We start from the raw sequence: 21,181 nt of genomic DNA, 5'->3' as shown, positions 1-21,181 counted from the left end.
AGCAGGCATAGGATGGTAACGTGACAAAATATCACTAAATATTACTTTATGATCTAAATACACTCGTGATATTCATTCATTCATTCATTTTCTACCGCTTATCCTCATGAGGGTCACCGGGGTGCTGGAGCCTATCCCAGCTGTCTTCTTTGGGCGAGAGGCGGGGTACACCCTGGACTGGTGGCCAGCCAATCACAGGGCACATATAGACAAACAACCATTCACACTCACATTCATACCTATGGACAATTTGGAGTCGCCAATTAACCTAGCATGTTTTTGGAATGTGGGAGGAAACCGGAGTACCCGGAAAAAACCCACACATGCACGGGGAGAACATGCAAACTCCACACAGAGATGGCCGAGCCGGGAATCGAACCTGTGTCTCTGAGCTTGTGTGGTAATTTCATTCATTTTCTACCGCTTATCCTCACGAGGGTCTCAGGGGTGCTGGAGCCTATCCCAGTTGTCTTCGGGCGAGAGGCGGGGTACACCCTGGACTGGTGGCCAGCCAATCACAGGGCACATATAGACAAACAACCATTCACACTCACATTCATACCTATGGACAATTTGGAGTTGCTAATTAACCTAGCATGTTTTTGGAATGTGGGAGGAAACCGGAGTACCCGGAAAAAACCCACACATGCATGGGGAGAACATGCAAACTCCACACAGAGATGGCCGAGGGTGGAATTGAACCCGGGTCTCCTAGCATGAGGCTGTAAGTAAAAATGCAAAAAGAATAAATAAATAATTATCCTTTTTTGCAGTAGATTTAGCGAGTGAAGATTGCTTTTATAGTTATTACCCCATATTTCCACACAATAAGTAAGATATGGTAGAACCAGAGAGCAATAAAGAGTGTGGAGTGATTTCTGATGAAAACAAATTTTGCTTTGTTCAATATTGAAATATTTCTTACCACCTTATGTTGGCATTCCCTTAGCATGAGTTTTTTTTTTTTTTTACCAGATTACTGTACTGTATGTCCCACCCTTCTGCAATGTTGGAAATGGGTTTAAGACTTTTTGTACCATGTGGCTCAGGTCGTGGCTAGCGTCCCAACACCCCCTCCTCTGGAACATACCAACGCATTCATGAGTGAACATTTAAACATCATTTTCAAATCATACTTAACAGTCACTTATCACCGGCAGCAACTTCACACACACACACACACACACACACACACACAGCATTCCAAATGCAATAAGTATGCCGGGTCACCTTCAGATGCTGATGAGGTGTAATAGCGTGCACGTCAGCACTTTTGAGTAGATGTTGAGATGAGATCATAAGGAATGGAAGCGGTGCTAAGTTCATATCTGAATGACATCATTCCTCTCCGAGATGTTTGCAATGAATCTGCTCTTGATCGCTTATTGATCTGGTCATGTACTTTTTGCTTGTCGTTTGTCATTCCAGCACTAATGAGTCTCAGCCGTTGAAGGTTATCTGCATCACTTCACATATTCATCTCACACCCGTCGCAAGCGCGGCATGTCAATTCTCACATAATGAGAAACATGACGTGCTGGAAAAGCAATATATAATTGAAAAGATTGACTCAATTCAAAAGTATTGACTACGGAGTCTCTGCTGGTGGTGTAGTTGGCCCCCTGTGGTTTTGATTTTATATTCATAACACGAAAGGCTCTTTGCTCCAATAAGCATGCACGCAACCTTTCAAGAGCAGCTTAATAACGTTCCGCATTGATACACTCACCTGACATTTCATTACGTACTCTCTGACATCATCGATTAAAACTAAAACCCCGTTGGTCATGTTTAGAAGGTAAAATGCCAAACTTCCACCAGCAGATGTTCAAGTCAGGCAGTCATGGCGCTTGGCAGGTGTCACTTCTTTAAGCTTCACCGGCTTTCAAGGAGCGAGAATGTCACGTTTGGGTTTAATGTTTTATGAAGGGATTTACACGCAACGAGTACCACGGCTAAACTTATCTACAAGCAGGATCCGATGCATTCAAAGCTCAATACCGTCAGCATTTCATCACTAGCCACGTTTACATAAGGAGTTTTTCTCTTTCCGAATGGAATCTTTCCAAATGACCATTCCGATAGTAATGGTATACATGGAAAGGAATAAATATTCCAATCGCGCGTCTACATGCGCTGCTATAATCAACCAGAATAGAATGAGGCCACGATGAATACTTGATGAGCGATTCCACTGTCAATCAACAAGTGGTGGGAATTTGGATGCAAATTGCAACGGGTAGATCAGCCATCAGACGAAGACTTTTTTGAAGCAATTGTCTGGAAGATGTAAAAGTCAGAAGAAGCAGCCTCAAGCTCGGAAGTTCCACCCTCACAGGGGTGGGACCGCCCCCCTACGCGTATGATAAGATGATAAGCCACCTCATCTGGCTCCTCTTAATGCGAAGTAGCGGCGGTTTTTCTTCGACTTTCTCATGGATGACAGTGCTTCTCAAATGATCTCCAAGGAAGAGCCCATCCACCCTATGGGGCAAAGTCATTCCAGACCAAGCCGTGACCAAAGCACCTGAATTAGGTGGTCCGGTACCACATATTCCCAGAGTACTCCCCACCCAATCCCTCGAGTGTGGACTGGTTGGGCAGCCTCAAGGATCCTGTTGCGAGTGTAGAGTTAGTCTCCAGTTCCAAGACCAGGACGAAAACTACACTATTGCTACTGAATCTGAGATGCAACTATCCGGTAAATCTTCCTCTCCAGACCTAACCTGACCAGGAGCTGTGAGGAGAGTGCAGTAGGACCCGGACTCGGAACCCAGGATGCAGAGGACAAGATGTTAGATGCAGTTAAGGTTTTTCATGCCGAACAAGGGGGAACAAAAAACAAGGGCATACAAAAGGGAACAAAAGACAGCGCGGATATAAGCCAGGTAAAAGGTAAAGTACAAAAGGGAACCGGCGAAGCTACAGGGCGTCCAGCAGCCGTAATCCAAGCCAACTGGATGGCACACGGGATTGCCGAAGGTGGAGTAACAGGAGTAAAAACGACACAAAGCTTGGCGTCTGAGATCGAGTGCCATCCAGTCGAAACAGGTGGGTATGAATAGTAGATGAAATGAAGAGCAGCTGTGGCACGTCCTGTGGCTCCGCCCATGGGCGGAGTGGCGAACTCACAGCTACCAAACCAATGTTTACGGTAGAGCGTGTCTGATCCCATTGTAGCTGAACACACCGAGCTTCTGAAAAAGCATGCCAAAACATTCACTACAATATTCCTATTTAAAAAACCTTAAACTATATTAGGAAAGCAGGAAGTGAACAAATGTACCAGTTACTGATTGTAAAAGTGGAACTGTGAACTGATTATGTGATGCATTCAATTGTAATTTGATGCATGTTCAAATCAAATAAAACTATTAAAAAAATTTAAAAAAAAAAAATTTAATTACAGAAAAATGAAAAACATTTTTTTTATTAAAAAAAAATAAAATGAAAATAACAAATTATATTAGGAAAGCAGGAAGTGAACAAATGTAACGGTTACTGATTGTAAAAGTACCAGATGGAGGGGTAGGATTTAATAAGCTTTGCTTCTTCCTACTCCTTTTGGACATGTGGAACTGTGAACTGATTATGGGATGCATTCAATTGCAATCTGATGCATGTTCAAATGAAATAAAACCATTTTACAAAATGGAAATATTGTTAGTCTTAGTCATATTTGTGTTCAATCTTTGACCTTCCACTGTAATTGAAAAATGCAACGCTTAAGAAAAGGTAACAATGAGATGTCAAATGTCTGTGTTGTTTTAAAAGGAGCATTTAGACGATTCCATTATTGCAAATAAGCAGTGGGAAAAAGATCATCGCTCTCATTGTCGGAATTTATTTCCAGCATTTTTTGTCCAGAAAGCAGCACATTTTTCCGAGCGATTTCTCTCCCCGTTTATGAGGACTTTGTGTGCCATTATCCACCCACTCCGGCATTGAATTGCAAAGTGCAGCTGGATGTTTGTTGCCTGGATTGGCTTGCGGATGAAAAAGAGAAAGAGAAAATGAGTGTAAAGTCATCTTTCCTGTATAAATGTGAGCACTGATGTAAGTTTCCGTCAGCTCCCCTGACAGCCGAGCCTCTTTTAGAGCCAAACCGCCTCTTTTGCACATCAAACTTTCACAATGTATGGACACCGTGTCAGGGGCGGACACACACACTTGTGTTGGTTTTCATTTTCATATGTATGGGGAAGCAGGGGCGCAGAACATGTCTGCAAGAGAAAGTCGTGTCATTCATATTTCATTGCTGATAAATATGAATAAGAAGGACAACGCCGAGCATCAGAGAGGACACGCCGTCTTTGTGTGTGTGTTTTTGTAATGTGTGTGTTTTGTACTCCTGCGTGTCTTTGGCTTTGACTTTTGAGGGGCGTTTGGGAGCTGCAGGGAACAACCCCCGTCGAAGGAGACGAGGAGGTGTACGTAAAGAGGAGTCGTGATGGAGCGGCGCCAGGCGAGGAGGTATCGTGTCTGTTTAGCGACAGCTCTGTCACCTTGCAACATCCCCACAAGCCAGATTGATGGGCTCCTTCACACTCCCGAGAGCGTCGGACTATATTGAAAATATGAACATTAACACACACACAATGCAACCTCTGAGGTCATACGGTGCAGAATTGGAACAAAGTTAAAGCCTCTAAATATGCACGAGAGGTATATATCGCAATATCTTTTTTTGCCACATTGTTGTTATTGATCAGAATCGTGCTGCAGAAGACTTCCGCCTCTGCTTTACCGTGACTGAGCTTCTTCAGGCGGCAGCCTTTTTTGTTTGAAGATGCTCCAAAGCTTACTTAGGTTCCATAGGGGATCAAACCATGAGTTTGTCTCCGTTTATGCCCATAATAGCCAATAGCCACGTATACATGGACCCAAATATTCCAATTCCATTCGGGTTATTTGCTCAAACGGAAAAAGAATGTAACCTTTGTATACACCTCAATCTAAACCCTTCTATACGCCATTCACAAGTCCAGTTTTATTAAAAAAGAAAATATATATCTATATAAAACATATCAACTGAGAATTATATAATAATAATAATAATAATAATAATAATAATAATAATAATAATAATTACCCGGACCCGGATAAGCGGAGGAAAATGGATGGATGGATGGATTATTATTATTATTGTTATATATTATATAATAATATTATATAATATTATTATATATTACATGTTATATTATAATAATAATAATTATTATTATTATTATATAATTCTCGGTTGATATGTTTTATATAGATATATATTTTCTTTTTTAATAAAACTGGACTTGTGAATGGCGTATAGAAGGGTTTAGATTGATAATAATAATAATTATTATTATTATTATTATTATTATTATTATTATTAAGATTCAGGAATGAAATGAAAGCAGATGGATAAAGGAAGCCCAAACTTTTAATCTGTGGTGTACACACAAGACAGAACTAATTCTCATACTTTTCATAACTGCATTCAAGACTGCCATGATGACGTTCCAATTATAAACTGTATAAGGTTCCTAAAATATTGTGACAGGTCAAAAACACTCAATAGGTTATTACTTAGGCCTATAAATATTTTTTTAATCGGGCAATAAATATTTTACAAAAAAAATATTTTAAAACTAATATTTGCAAAAATGAATCATATTTTTAATGACCTCTCATGGCCCACCTGCAGTACGACCACGGCCCACACTTTGGGAATCACTGCCCTAGACAATATTTATAAATTTGAGTCTTTTTGAGGCGTGTGTGGACACCTCATCATGGTGCAAAACCACCATTCCGCTTCACAGTGTCACATTACATGTTGGAACTCATTTGTTTTTCCATTCATGAACCGCAGCTCTCCAATGCAGGCAGCACTCGTGCATGCTAACACCACCATGCTTGACTGTAGACGAGACCCGGTTATCTTGCTATCACTTGTATTTAAGCAATAATGGCTTTTTGTTGACTCATTTTCAGTAGATAGGAAATCTAAAAAGGTGTACACCAATGACTCCTACATTACTTTTTATTATTTATATATATATATATTTATATACTGTCATAGAAATGGGTTATGTAGTCACTTTTATCAGTACGTTTGGTACATGTATGGTACCAGTCTGCTCAATATGTGCTTCCTGATGTCAAAGTGTTTCTGTTTAAAAAAAATCTATTTGGCTGGAGGAGCCGCAGGCTTGAAATCTTCCCGCATCACCAGATGTCCCGTCTGGCAGCGACACAGCACCTGTCCCCAGCAAGGGTGGTGGGGGGGTTAGTCAGAGGCACGGTACCTGGGGTAATATCACGAGGATGATTTATGACTGTTGTTTTTAGGGAATATATTTGGGCTCTTGAGCCGACGGGGTCGAGATGCATTTCGGTTGAAATCATTTCAAACAGGCATCTGCTCCGTGACACTGGTTGACTTCCAATTGTTCTTATTTCAAAACAACTTTTCCCCATAGGAAATAATGTAAATATTTATGTTGCAGGGTTTTTAAGGTTTTCAGGGTTTTATGCTGCCAGTTCCAATATCTATCATCCACGAATCATCTTTGTATTTTGGAAAAGAAAACACTCAAATACTGTGAACATCCAGCAACAACACAACGTTTTGGTATGACAAAAAATATATTGAACCCAATCGACAATCTACCTACGCATGTATACGTATATGTTTGAGAGGTGACACCCCGATGACATCGCTTCCGGAATGAGGCTGACTGCGACCGCTAGCTCATAAGGGGTGGCGCCATCAACTATAAATGTCCTTTTTTGTGAATTTACCATATACTTTCCAATAATGTTTGTCTATATGTGCCCTGTGATTGGCTGGCGACCAGTCCAGGGTGTACCCAAAGACAGCTGGGATAGGCTCCAGCAACCCCCGCGACCCTCATGAGGATGAGCGGTAGAAAATGAATGAATGAATGACTTTTCCAATAATTCCAAACAATATATAACATATTTAGGCTGCACGGTGGTCGTGTGGTTAGCACGCAGACCTCACAGCTAGGAGACCAGGGTTCAATCCCACCCTCAGCCATCTCTGTGTGGAGTTTGCATGTTCTCCCCGTGCATGCGTGGGTTTTCTCCGGGTACTCCGGTTTCCTCCCACATTACAAAAACATGCTAGGTTAATTGGCCACTCCATATTGTCCATAGGTATGAATGTGAGTGTGAATGGTTGTTTGTCTATATGTGCCCTGTGATTGGCTGGCGACCAGTCCAGGGTGTACCCCGCCTCTCGCCCGAAGACAGCTGGGATAGGCTCCAGCACCCCCCGCGACCCTCATGAGGAAAAGCAGTAGAAAATGAATGAATGAATATAACATATTTAGGCTGCACGGTGGTTGTGTGGTTAGCGCGCAGACCTCACAGCTAGGAGACCAGAGTTCAATCCCACCCTCGGCCATCTCTGTGTGGAGTTTGCATGTTCTCCTCCTGCATTCTAAAAACATGCTAGGTTAATTGGCGACTCCAAATTGTCCATAGGTATGAATGTGAGTGTGAATGGTTGTTTGTCTATATGTGCCCTGTGATTGGCTGGCGACCAGTCCAGGGTGTAACCGCCTCTCGCCCGAAGACAGCTGGGATAGGCTCCGCAACCCTCGTGAGAATAACATATTTAAGCAAAGTTCTTGAATTTTGTCAGGGACCCTTCAAAGGGACTAAATTGGAAGCAATATAGTTCACCCTCTTCCTGCTTTGAGTGCTGATTGCATTGGCTGTCATTAGATACCTAATGGACCTAACGTTGTCGCCAAGTGTAACATTCCAACATGTCCCGACTTTGCACATTACATGTAATCTCTATTGCAGTGCTCCTTTTGGACTTACAGACCAACAGGACACGCTGCAGGTTTTTATCAACTAATCAAATCAGTGTCAGATAGTAAAATAAATAAAATACAAAAATGGTGTCCTCGGGGGGGAAAAAGCTCAATTTTAGCAATTTCCTGCCACCGTGTTGACAAACGTGCTGACAGTCTGACTCTCATCAGAGCACGGAAAGACATTGTGATTGGCTAACGGTGGGGGCCATATGATTTCACGCCAATAAGGTCGCACACACATCTGGGAAAGCGATATCATCAAGTGATGCGTGATGCAAACTCCACTCGAATTTAAGGTGTGCACTTTGCCGAGGCCCGACAAATGCTATTAGCGGCCGACATATTTGTCTCTGCGCCAAGGTGAATGATGTGACTACAAGTAATAATCTCCCCCGTTGTGTTGTTTAGATCACGGCAACAGTAATCTCAAGTGGATAAATAACCCACATAAAACTCAACGGCAGAATCAATAAACACAATGTGTGTTCGTGTGTGTGTGTGTGTGTGGTAACGAGGCGAGACCTTTTGACGGACTGACTTACAGGTGAGTAGGAAGAGGTGTAAACACGGGTCGTTTGCAAAGAATCGATAGTGAATTAAACAGCTCACTTCTGAAAAGGTTCCTAGGCTACAATAGTGGTGAAGTGTTGTCAATTTTCAGCTCATAAACACGTCCCTGCATCTCTCTACTCCATACTTATTAGCTTCTAACGTGTTTATGGGCGAAGGGAAAATAGCCAAAGATGAATGGTAGCGACAGACCGACAAGCTGACATGTTCTACAAGCGTCTGCAAGGCAGCTGGCAAGCTAACAGCCACCAACAGATCAGCCCGAGCTCTGACATGCTGGAAATCAAATACATTTCATCTGACATAAATCAAGATCGGAGTTGTTCTGCATTGTGGCCCCGATCGCCGGAAGATAGACTTACCTAACGCAGAAATATGTGCAAATTGTACTGTAAATAAAATTCACACTCCACTAAAGAACTCCATGCAGGCCAACAACCCAACTATTAATTGGACGGGTGCTAATTTATTATATTAATTACCTACACTATTATCTTGCAATTGATATTCCAAAAACATGCTAGGTTAATTGGCGACTCCAAATTGTCCATAGGTATGAATGTGAGTGTGAATGGTTGTTTGTCTATATGTGCCCTGTGATTGGCTGGCCACCAGTCCAGGGTGTACCCCGCCTCTCGCCCGAAGACAGCTGGGATAGGCTCCAGCACCCCCGCGACCCTCGTGAGGATAAGCGGTAGAAAATGAATGAATGAATGAATCATTCCAGGGCGGCACGGTGATCTAGCGGTTAGCGCGCAGACCACACAGCTAGGAGGACCAGGGTTCGATTCCACCCTCGGCATCTCTGTGTGGAGTTTGCATGTTCTCCGGGTACTCCGGTTTCCTCCCACATTCCAAAAACATGCTAGGTTAATTGGCGACTCCAAATTGTCCATAGGTATGAATGTGAGTGTGAATGGTTGTTTGTCTATATGTGCCCTGTGATTGGCTGGCCACCAGTCCAGGGTGTACCCCGCCTCTCACCCAAAGACAGCTGGGATAGGCTCCAGCACCCCCGCGACCCTCGGGGGGAAAAAGCGGTAGAAAACCACTTCTTGGTCTTCGGTCTGTCTGTCGTCGGGGGCAACCTGGTTTCGGTCCAGCAGTTGTTCAGTGGCCTTGACGGGGGTCTTCCATCTAAGATGAGCTTGAAAATGTCATCAGCATCATCTGCACGATCCTCTCCTCCATGAGACCATGGTGACATCATTACTCTTTTGTTCTGACCAATTCCATAAATTTTTCTGAAGGCTTTTATGAGGATTCATTGTGAGGATTCCAGTCCAAGTTGAAGATGAATATTATTTTTATAAATGGCAGTGGCCAGGCTGATTCCCAGACCTCCAGACCTTGTGAAAACAGTAAGGCAAACTTCTGGGATCGTTTATCTCCGTCGTCGTAATTCTCCAAGAGGTCATCTGAGAGAAGATAAGCACCCCGAGTCCACTGCCATTCATCTTCATCCCAGCAGCATTTATGAAGGTGTTGCCACCAGCTTTGAAGGTTCTGTTGAAGCATCAAGAGGGAAAAAAAGGAGTGCTTGAGGCACTTGTTGAGCTCCATAACCTGGTTCCCTCCTCCTTGGTGGTTTAGATCCTCCAAGGATTGTTCTTGTGGTACTTCACCATGGTCCAGATGCTCAGTGGGAGCTCGCTGCGCATATCACAAGCATTGCGCAACAAGCTTGAAAAGGGATGAAGGCATACTACAAATGGAGATAAGAAAAATCATCATTATGACCCAAAGTTTGTAATGGAAGTAAAGGTACTCTGCAACCGGCTTATCAAAGTCATGCAAACCCAGGCATCATCATCTTCTTTTACAGCAAGAACACTGCTGCCTTCAACAGCAATATTACACATATATATTTAGTATCTATCTAATGCAGGGGTCTCAAACTCGCGGCCCGCGGACCAAATGCGACCCACAAGATGCTAGTTTGAGGCCCCCGCCTAGTTTGATATGGATGCCATATGGTTTCATGAGCCCAGAAATGACAGCTTAAAGCTGTGTGCACACAGCACACAATTGACGCGATTTTGCCCTGCCCATATGCAAGCGAACGAGCCCGTCTGTTTTGCTTTTTCTCTCATCATCCATGACTGAGATCAAAACACTGAAAAAGTGTTTTGTTTTGTTTTTTTTAAACCTGATGCGGCCCAGCCTCACCCAGACCCTAGTTCCAGTGGCCCCCAAGTAAATTGACTTTGAGATCCCTGATGTAATGTATCTTTATATTCTCAGGTCATATCTATCGATACTGCGTATCCTGCTACTTCCGCATTTCCATTAGTGGCGTTTTGACAACCCAACCCTCCTGCCATCCCGAAGACGATTTAGCAAAGCATCTCGCCATGACATCACAAGGGCCTTCAATGTCTATGAACTTATGAACTTTGCATTAAAGGCCCACAAATGTTTCTCTGATTAAAGTTCCAGATGTCGGCCATCTCAAGTGATGAGATTCCTAGTGGACGATAATCAGCTGCTGGCTCGTTCCACATTACTGCAAATATTCCTGCTTCCCTCGCTCGTGCAGCTTGGAAAGTAGGACCCCCTGCTGTGTATGTTGGCTCTTATGGAATAGAGCTTTCTAGTTATCACCATGTGTGACAACGGTGGTCTTTTTGTACAATCCTAACCCAGACACACACACTGATCATAGGTCAGAGTCAAAGAATGTCAAAAGTAGGCCAGCGTTTTATCACCCCGGTGCCTTAAAAAGCCCAAAAGAGGAAAATGTCTTCTGACAAGGCCAAAGCGGCCACTCACAGGCGCCTCATCGGGAACTTGCGGGCGCCTCCGGACAGACAAGAGCACTAAAAGGCACCACTTGAGGCTACAAGCAGGAGTCAAAGGGATGCTATCACTCTTGCGGCGCTAATCAAGTTGAATCGCGCTAATTCAAATAGTCTACTGTTCAAACAGACAACCCTGGGGGGGGCATAGCCCGAAAAGGAACGAGCTAACCTCTTGGAAGCCGTCAGCTTTCAAGTGGAAGATGAAGGCTGACTCCTTCACAATGGCTGCCGTGTATCAATATTGAGCTTGTCTTTACTTACAAAATGGATCACAGATGGCTTAAATCTACACTAAGCCATGGTGTTAGTATTAATGATGGATGTGTGTGTGTGTGTGACACTAGAGGTGTTTGTCGCAGTGATGAGCCATGAGAGAATTAGCATCCTCGCGGCTAAACGCTTCAGTCTCTCGGCTCTCATCAGTCTGGCTTCCAGCTGCCGCTGACAGATGTTTACATTTGGAGAGGAAACCTCCATTTACCAGGAAGCTCAATTATTCTCCAAAGTGTGACATCGCCAAAGAAGGTATCATAACGTAATTACCTCTGTGGAAAAGCCTCCTAAATAATGAAAGTCTCTTCATCAAGCGGCCAGCTGGTCCATCCGTCACAGACATTTGGGGTGAGAGGCGGATTTGACGGACGCGCTCGTTAAACGGAGAGGAAGTGCTGCTTTTAATTCCACTCGGGAGATGTTTTGGGGAATGGTTGCATTTCTATCACGCGTCTTAACGTATCACAAAACCCAGCCAGAAAGCACTTCTATGACAACCATCACGACTGCCCTCCTTTTCCGCATTAAAACGATGTGCCTCCAAGACAGGAGAAACGCAGATTGAAGTTGAAATTAATAGGTGGAGTTTCATCTCCAAATCCCCCCCCCCCCAGAAGAGAAGTATTCTTCCTCAGGTTAGATTTACCAGCGGAATTCTGTCAGGGAAGTACTGAAAACTGTTGTTTGGAAGATGACAGGCTGCTGGATGAAGATGATATCATTTAATAAACTAAACTAGCATGTTACTACCACGGGGCTGTTTCCTCAAACCACAGTGCAATGTTCAATTTCATATACATTTGGGAGAAAAATATGCTCCGAAAGATAAACAAGTTTTAGTGTTTAATGTCAAGAGCACAAGGTCGCCAATAATCGTACATGTATGTATTTTGGAACATGGGAGGAAACTAGAGTGGAGATAAACCTGGAGGAAACCAGAGTCTTGTTTTCATTCTCTTTCATCACCTTGTCGATTTTTCTCGCTTCTCCATCTTCTCAAAAATCTGCTTCTTTCTTGGTGATGTAAGCATTGCTTGAGGCAGAAAAAAAATCCTTGATTACTTTTTCAGGGCTCTACATTAAAAACAAAAATTACTTGCCCATGAGGAATCCTTAAGGTGAGAAATACTTGCCCAAATATGCTGATAATTCATCAGATAATACAGTAAACCTCGGATATATCGGACTCGGATATATCGGAAATTCGCTCACAACAGACAGATAAAAAAGAACCGATTTTTCTGTAATGCATTTCCAATAAAAATTAATTGCATATATTGGATTTTTTATAACGGATTTCGCCTATTTCGGACAAAATCTCCAGTCCCGTTCCAATGCATTTCCATTAAATTTCCCTCGCATATATCGGATGGCCGCATCGTGCCGCTCTGATTCGCCGAATCGTGACAGGCCGCTATACAACGTCATTTGCAGCGTTTGCAGCGTTGCCTGCACGTCCAGGTACATTGGAAACATAGTCAAGGAAGTGCCTTTTTATAACGGATAAAATCCGATTTACGCATATACCGGATATAAATCCGATATATGCGTAAAACTGACATTTTCCGGTATACGCATATAACAGATTTCGCTTATATCGGACAAAACCAGTGGGAACAATTGAATCCGATATATCCGAGGTTTACTGTAGTACTGATGCATTGTATTTGGAGGAATGTCTGAAAACGTATGTTAACATGGCATGCCATACTACCTTACATATCGTAGTCGTAGTAAGCAGTGATATTTATAAGTTGTGCACCACAATGAAACATTATTGAATAGACACATTTGTGTACTAGTAAAGTGTTTTTAATCCAGAAAAAAAGCTCAATGGTCAAACAATAATTTGTGAAGCAAAGGTGAGAAAAATACACAGAGAAATGGAAGCACTATATTTTGTAGCTTGTGCAAAATCAGCACTTGGTATTGGATCTAATGGGTGGTGTTTCATTGTGACCACTTCAAATTGTCACAGCAATGTGATTCACTCACCTGTGCCATCAATTGATTTGCTGCCGCTAATAAAATACTTGTTTAGGAGGCACTGTTTCATCACTTTTTGCTGTTTTCCTTCACAAGTTGTTGAAGAATTAGACCATGTTGGCAGGGACGCCATAATGGATGTTTTCCTAGTCAAACGATCGCTGATTGGTTGATCGCGAACAAGAACGGGTGTCTAAATAAACGATTATGATTGGTCCATTTCAAGATTTGCAAGGATTGGTTTGCAAATTACCACCGGAATTACGCAAAAAAACTCTTGGCAGTATGGCATGCCAAAGTGCACTTGCCCCACGGGAATATCACTGATTGGATTTACTTGCCCCAATTTTGTTTTAACTTGCCCCGGGCCATCGGTACATCGTTATTGTCGAGCCCTGTTTTTGTAGTCAAATTACTTGAGGTGTCGTTTTCACCCCCATACTCAACGGCTAACACTCACCGAGCTAGCAGCTTTACTTACTCTTTACTTAAATATGTGCATTTTGCACAAGTCAGCACGAGTCCACATCATAGACCTGTAGCGCCACACCTGACTTGCTAACGCCAACACGGCTCACTAACTCATGGAAGGAGATCCCCAGCTGTGTTTTGATTAAATGATTAAACAGTGCACGTTGGCAAGAGGCTTTGGGCTTATCAACACGTGTCGGAGAAGAAGGCCCGCATCAACAACGCAGGGCTCAGAGGGGGTCAAACGACTCGCTATGGTATGCCACTCAGTCCCTTTCCACTGGTAATTGCAAGGAGCATGGAACAAAGCAGCAAGAATAACTCATTCCACCCGTCACGCCTCCTGTGTCTTTTGTCTGAGCAGTGATTGGATAAACGCTGAGCCCGGGGGCAAAGCATCACCACACAAGCAGAGACTCTGGTCATTCTGATCATTACAAGCGTCCTTCGTTTAGCGCGGTTCATTGGTTCCAGACCCGACCGTGATAAGTGAATTTTCACAAAGTAGTGCTCAATAATAACACAACAAAAGATTTTGGATGGATGGATGGATGGATGGATGGATGAATGGGTGGATGGATGAATGGGTGGATGGATGGATGAATGAATGGGTGGGTGGATGGATTGGCGGATGAATGGGTGGATGGATGGATGGATGGATGGATGGATGGATGGATGGATGGATGGATGGATGGATGGATGGATGGGTGGATGGATGGATGGATGTATGGATGGATGGGTGGGTGGATGGATGAATGGGTGGATGGATGGATGGATGGATGGATGGATGGATGAATGGGTGGATGGATGGGTGGGTGGATGAATGGGTGGGTGGATGGATGGGTGGACGGATGGATGGATGGATGAATGAATGGATGGGTGGATGAATGGGTGGATGGATGAATCGGTCGGTGGGTGGGTGGGTGGTTGGATGGATGGGTGGGTGGATGGGTGGATGGATGGATGGGTGGATGGATGGCTGAGTGGGTGGACGGAGGAGTGGATGGATTGGTGGACGGATGGATAGATTGGTGGGTGGGTGGATGAATGGGTGGGTGGATGGATGGATGGATGGATGGATGGGTGGGTGGGTGGGTGGGTGGGTGGACGGATGGGTGGACGGATGAATGGGTGGATGGATGGATGGATGAATGAATGGATGGGTGGATGAATGGGTGGATGGATGAATGGGTGGGTGGGTGGGTGGTTGGATGGGTGGATGGATGGATGGGTGGGTGGACAGAGGGGTGGATGGATGGGTGGACGGAGGGGTGGATGGGTGGATGGGTGGGTGGATGGGTGGATGGAGGAATGGGTGGATGGATGGATGGATGGATGGATGGATGGGTGGGTGGATGAATGATGGATGGATGGATGCATGGGTGGGTGGATGAATATATGGGTGGATGGAGTAATGGGTGGGTGGATGGATGGATGGATGGATGGATGGGTGGATGGGTGGATGGATGGATGGGTGGATGGGTGGGTGGATGGACGGCACTCCCATCATAGAGGATCTTTGACAAGCATATTGACAATTAGTCCTTTTGCTACCATAAACATACCACATCTGCTTAAATGTTTGACTTGAACTTAATGTAACTTTATTTAGGACTATAGGATTCATTTGGTGAGGTAAAAAATATTGCGGTATACACAAAACAAGAATAATAGCAAAGGGGAAGTCCAAAATTGCTTTTTGAAGCAATTGTCTCCTTCATAGACTACCTCGGTTGGATCCCTGATTGGCATCACAGCTAGCAGTGTACCCCTCCCACCGGCTAGCAGGCTAATAAAACATCCACATCTTCTCTCCGGGGCAGGACGGCATGACTGCGCGTGACATCATATCGTGTCTTTGTCCACACGAGGCTCTGAGAACCAGTTTGAGGCACAAGCAAGTGACTGAAAGTCAAATGGAACTAACTCGGGGCTGCAGATGTTCCCGGGACAAGATGATCTAACGCGGCGCTCTGCAGGCAGGTTTAATTGACTTTAAAGAAAGCACTCGCTCGGCAGCTGACAGCTAACGGCCACGCCAGAGGCTCGCTGGCTGCACACGCTCGGGCTGCTAACGCTCCAAGTAGCAGCACACGCAGGAAAATAAATATGTGGATGTAAAACGTGGCACCTTTAGTGGACAGTGAGCTCAGAATAAGAGGATTATTGTCTGCGGCTCTCATCTATGTCGGACTACGTCAGGACGAATACAGCCGCAGCGCAGGGCAGGAAGGCCACGTTTCACCCACAGGTTCTTCAACCAGCTCTAAGACACAACCTTGTTTGTTTACTCCTGCCTAAAATACGCAAAATAACATATAAAGCAGGTCGAAATAATCCTGTCGTTACGATGCATTTTGGAATCAAACAAGCAGTGTTCATGTGACAGGCTGTTCTTTGAAGATCCGTCAGAGTAAAATAAGAAGCTCCTACGTTTTGGATCGTCTAAGTCAAATGTAAAAACATTAAAAAGCTCCACGTATGAGCCTTTGCAGCATTGCTCCTCGGGCAACCCCCCCTTTGCAGCCATATGTAGATTCAGTGCTAATTTTGGGCTCCAGCTCTAAAAATGTCTTGCACGCCCGAACAAAAGGAAGGCGCTGAATGCAGGCTGCATTAGAGCAGTCTGACTACTCACAGCTGGAAGCCTTTTTTCAACCCTGGCTGCGGAATGATTAAATACAATACACAACACACTCACAGGCTGCAACGTTAGCTTTACCCTCACGATCTAATGAGGGCCAATACAGGAGCTGGATCACAAGTTCGGCTTTTAAAAAGATAAACTGTCAAAGAGGCAGTCCTTGTCATGGTACTGTATTACACTGAGAGCTGTTTCTAATATTTCAGCTGAGAAGAAAATCTTGTTGATAACACGGATTTTAGCTAATCTAGCCACTACCTGGCAGCAACAAATTCAGGGTTTATTCGGCAGTAGGAATAGCAACACCAGTAAGAAACTAAACAAGTAAAAGGTCGAGGAGAAAAGTAGCAGTATACAGCTGAAGCTAATCATTCTTTTCCAAGTCAATGAATCTGACATTTTTTTGTTTCGATGAATAAAGTCATCAGTTCGGCCTTTGATGGACCAAATCCATCTAAACCAAATATTTCTTAGACTGACACCTTGCCAACACTAACGCTTCCAATTACACATTGCAAACACATAGTGGGCTTGAGCATAGCAGTCACAACCCAAACATAGAGTGCTAGCATGTCAGTCTTTAGCTTTGACTTTCTGTCACAGGCAAAAACAGTTAAGGATGCACGTAATGGGACGCACCTATTCCACCTATAAAACCGAAAAAAAAGAAAAACGCGAACAACGCTGCATTTACATAACGTGACCTGCATATTAACCCAGCTACAGCAACATTGTTATTAATTTTAGTATTATTATTAACATTCTTGGGTGGCACGGCGGTCCAGTGGTTAGCGCGCAGACCTCACAGCTAGGAGACCAGGGTTCAATTCCAGTTTGCATGTTCTCCCCATGCATGCGTGAGTTTTCTCCGGGTACTCTGGTTTCCTCCCACATTCCAAAAAAAACATGCTAGGTTAATTAGCGACTCCAAATTGTCCATAGGTATGAATGTGAGTGTGAATGGTTGTTATATGTGCCCTGTGATTGGCTGGCCACCAGTCCAGGGTGTACCCCGCCTCTTGCCCAAAGACAGCTGGGATAGGCTCCAGCACCCCCGCGACCCTTGTGAGGAAAAAGCGGTAGAAAATGAATGAATAAATGAATGAACACTTACGCCAAAGAACTACGTGATTGGTGTAGTGACACCTTGCCACACCAAGTAGCTACTATCTTTTTTAGCCTATTCCACCTATAAAGCCTGAGAAAAACCCAAAAAGCGCCAACAACGCCGCATATTGCAACATTGTTATTAATTTTAGTATTATTATTATTATTAACACTTTTAGCTTCACCACACCTAAAATCTTTTTGGAGGTTCTTGGGGGTGTTTTAACAGCAGACTTTCTAGGCGGAATTTTATATTTTTTATATTTTTAGAATGCCCAAAAAAGTGAAAGATGTGTGTTCATGTCTCAAATAAAGGTTGTGGAAAATGGTCAATTTTTTTGAAGTGTAGTTTTGATACAGCTCGGTCTTTGATGGACCAAATCCATTTAAACCAAATATTTATTTGACTGTAACAGCTCCAAACACACCTTACGAAGGCTAACGCTTCCAATCACACGTTGCAACTCCAACATAGAGTGCTAGCATGTCAGTTTTTAGCTTTGACTTTCTGTCACAGGCAAAAACAGTTAAGGATTCACAAAATGGGACGCGCCTATACCACCTATAAAGCCTGAGAAATACCCAAAAAGCGGCAACAACGCCGCATATTGCAACATTGTTATTAATTTTAGTATTATTATTATTAACACTTTTACGCCAAAGAACTACATGCCTGGCGTAGTGACACCTTGCCACACCAAATAGCTACTAGCTGGCTAGCAAATAGCTTCACCACACCTAAAATCTTTTTGGAGGTTCTTGGGCAGGCTTTCTAGGCGAAATGTTTTATATTTTTATATTTTTAGAATGCCCGGAAAAGGGAAAGATGTGTGTTCATGTCTCAAATAAGGGTTGTGAAAAATTGTCAATTTTTTTGAAGTGTAGTTTTGATACAGCTCTGCAGCAGCTGTGCCTAACACTGTGACCAGCGAGCGTGAATACGTGACCATGTTTTGATGTGGGAAAAACCTCTGGTTTCAACTCGGAAAATCCCAAGTGGGTCATCTTTTTATAACCAAGCACAATAAGACGCAGCGAGTAGTGAGAGAACATTTAACATAATGGATTACGTGGGTTAACTGCATACACGGGAGAGAGAGAGAGTAGGAGAGAAGGTGCTCTGGTTTCAGACAACGCTTGACGCGCTGCCTGGAGACAACGAGTCGCTACACAACTACTGTACCTGCTTCGCCGGCTACAGCGACGGTTCAGTGAGCAGCTCAACCAGATGCGGTGCGACACATCATCCTCAACACTGTGTCATGCCTCAGCCAAAAATGGGACTCTGAATATGGTATGCATCGCATCACTGACAGTTTGTCATTGTTGACGCTCTTTTTTTTTTTTTTTTTTGCCCCGTTTGGCCTCTTTTCAGATGTTACTTTATGGCAAATTAGCAACATAGGTGAATACTCTGCAGAGTTTGCGAGGGAGCTGGGGAGGACACTCGAGGTTTTCTACAGTGCCGTGATGTCACACACACACACACACACACACACAAAAGTGACTGCAGCTTTGCACAGGATATTTATATTAATGAAGATAGCGAGTGCTCTCCACTCTATTGCATTCATGCCCCGCAGAGGCCAGTGATGTCCTCCTTTCTGTGTGATCCTGCTATTCAAGAAAGGCGAGCTTTTTGTTTGGTGCATCCTTAGTTTGGCACACACACACACACACACTATTTATGTGCACTAGTTTGAATTAAAATGACTTGCATTCCTGAAATTATACGCCGGATGGAGAATTAGAGCGCCATGTAAGACTTTTATAAAGATGTGTGAGTGTGCGTGTGTTTCATGGTGGGCACATGGAGTCGGGGAAAAAGAGGGATGAGGAAACGTGACTCTATTCAAGGCCTGAAAGTGTCATTTCAGATGTGAATTAATTTGCATGGCCTCTCATCAGCATCAGCATCCTCCTCATCACCGTCATCATCAGCATCCGGGTATTAAGCAATGCAACAGCGCCGCCTAGCGCCAGCACGCCTCGCTGTGGGCTTTTTTTTTTTAAACAGGCTCCAGATGCCGCGCGCGGCGCCTCTTCATTCTTTACCTTGGGTGTCACAAGGCGCGTCTGCGGCAGGTTTGGAGCTGCGGCGACCGTTTTGCGCCTTCTTCTTGCGGGTCCGTTGTGCGTGGCGAGGCGTGGGTAGCCTTCGTGGTGACCCGTGGCGGCGCGCAGTAGTAGTAGTCGTCGTAGCCGCCGCCGCCGTCCCCGACCATCCTTGGTCCTGCTCGTCACGGCGCCGGCGGTGCAAGCGTGGTGCCAAAAGTGTTTCAACTTAATCTGCGGGGGGGAGAGGATACGAACATTGTTGCGTTATGGCTGTTGCGCTGCGGGGCTGCGACTTGTTGAATCCCCGGTGCGCGCGCCTCGGCTATAGGACGCGCGCGCGTTCACGGAGTGCCCAGCGGCGTGACTCATTTGCATATTTAACGTTTGCTGGTGTGCGCGCGTCGGGCTCCTGTTGGAGTTCAACGCAAAGTGCGCGTAAAAAGGAGGAGGGGGGTGTTGGGAACAGCCTGTAGCTCCTCAATGTGGCTAATATTCTCCTCACGCTCCGGTACCGGGCTGGTCCAATGTGGAGCGAGCAGCAGGTTGTGATGAAGATGATGATGAAGATGGTTATGATGATGAACCAGCCCAGCTTGCGTGTGCGCCACTTTTTTTTGGGAGGCCGAATGCGCCCCCCAAAAATGTCCCCACGGAGCAGGCAACTTCTAAAGAAGATGAAAGATGAGGGAAAAAAAGCACGGCTTTTCACTCACCCCATTCCCGTCACACATCTCTCCAGGCGGCCAGGTGGAGATGACATTGCAGCCTGTTACTCCATTCGGGTGCCCTCCAAAGGGGTGAGTCTCCCCCCCACCCACCCCGTCAAATTAATCCATCAATTGCTCCTCCATCCAAAAATAAAAATAAAAATAAGACACAAGAAAAAGAATCAGATTAATCCACCTGTCGTGTCCGTGAAGACCTCCACCGGCACGGCCACCTTCTCTCCTGGCGCTCGGGTGGTATTCCTCCTGGTGCTGATGCTGGATTCAAATGTCCATCCACGACGCGCACGGAGAGTGTCAGCCACGAGTGGGGTGGTGGGGGGGTGGTGGAGATGGGGAGATGGTGGCTTGTAGATTCAAGGATCCACAATGTGATCTCCAGAGGAAGCCAGGCGCGTTCCGCAGTGAGAGCCTGTGGGCAGCTCCGTGCGCCTCCTCCTCCGATCCTCCTCCTCCTCCGCGTGGTTGTGGAGGTGCGTGTGAGCGTTTGTGTGTGTGTGTGTGTGTTAGAAGAGGAGATTCCGTCACACATGCAACATAAACACACACGTATATAAATCACGCGAACGCGCACCAGCACATCCTGCACGCGCAATGCGAGTGCGTGGCGGGGTAGGGGGTGGGGGGACATACACGCACAAAATGGAACAACTTTGCAGTTGTTGCCAAGGGTGAATCTCCCTCAGCCGAAGCCTGCCGAGATCAAGGCGGAAA

The 21,181-nt window shown here is 44.7% G+C and overlaps 1 protein-coding gene across 2 annotated transcripts in view; it reads right to left on the bottom strand.

Annotated features, from left to right (window-relative positions):
• The window catches only part of grin2ab (glutamate receptor, ionotropic, N-methyl D-aspartate 2A, b), a 126,776-nt gene extending 105,827 nt beyond the window's left edge, over positions 1–20,949 (bottom strand). Inside the window, exons 1-2 of one of the 2 annotated variants that reach the window (XM_058086867.1) lie at positions 20,456–20,949; positions 19,740–19,973 (exon numbers count right to left, since the gene is read on the bottom strand). In XM_058086867.1, the coding sequence (XP_057942850.1) occupies positions 19,740–19,973; positions 20,456–20,473 (252 nt within the window). In that variant the 5' untranslated portion in view covers positions 20,474–20,949. The remainder of the gene's footprint in view (positions 1–19,739; positions 19,974–20,455) is intronic. The other variant, XM_058086876.1, reaches the window with a different exon arrangement.
• Between the last annotated feature and the right edge of the window lie 232 nt (positions 20,950–21,181).

The sequence above is a fragment of the Doryrhamphus excisus genome, chromosome 1 (assembly GCF_030265055.1).
Source record: "Doryrhamphus excisus isolate RoL2022-K1 chromosome 1, RoL_Dexc_1.0, whole genome shotgun sequence".
Taxonomy (NCBI): domain Eukaryota; kingdom Metazoa; phylum Chordata; class Actinopteri; order Syngnathiformes; family Syngnathidae; genus Doryrhamphus; species Doryrhamphus excisus.
Note: the sequence above shows the minus strand (reverse complement) of the source record. Positions and strands in the feature narration are given on the sequence as shown.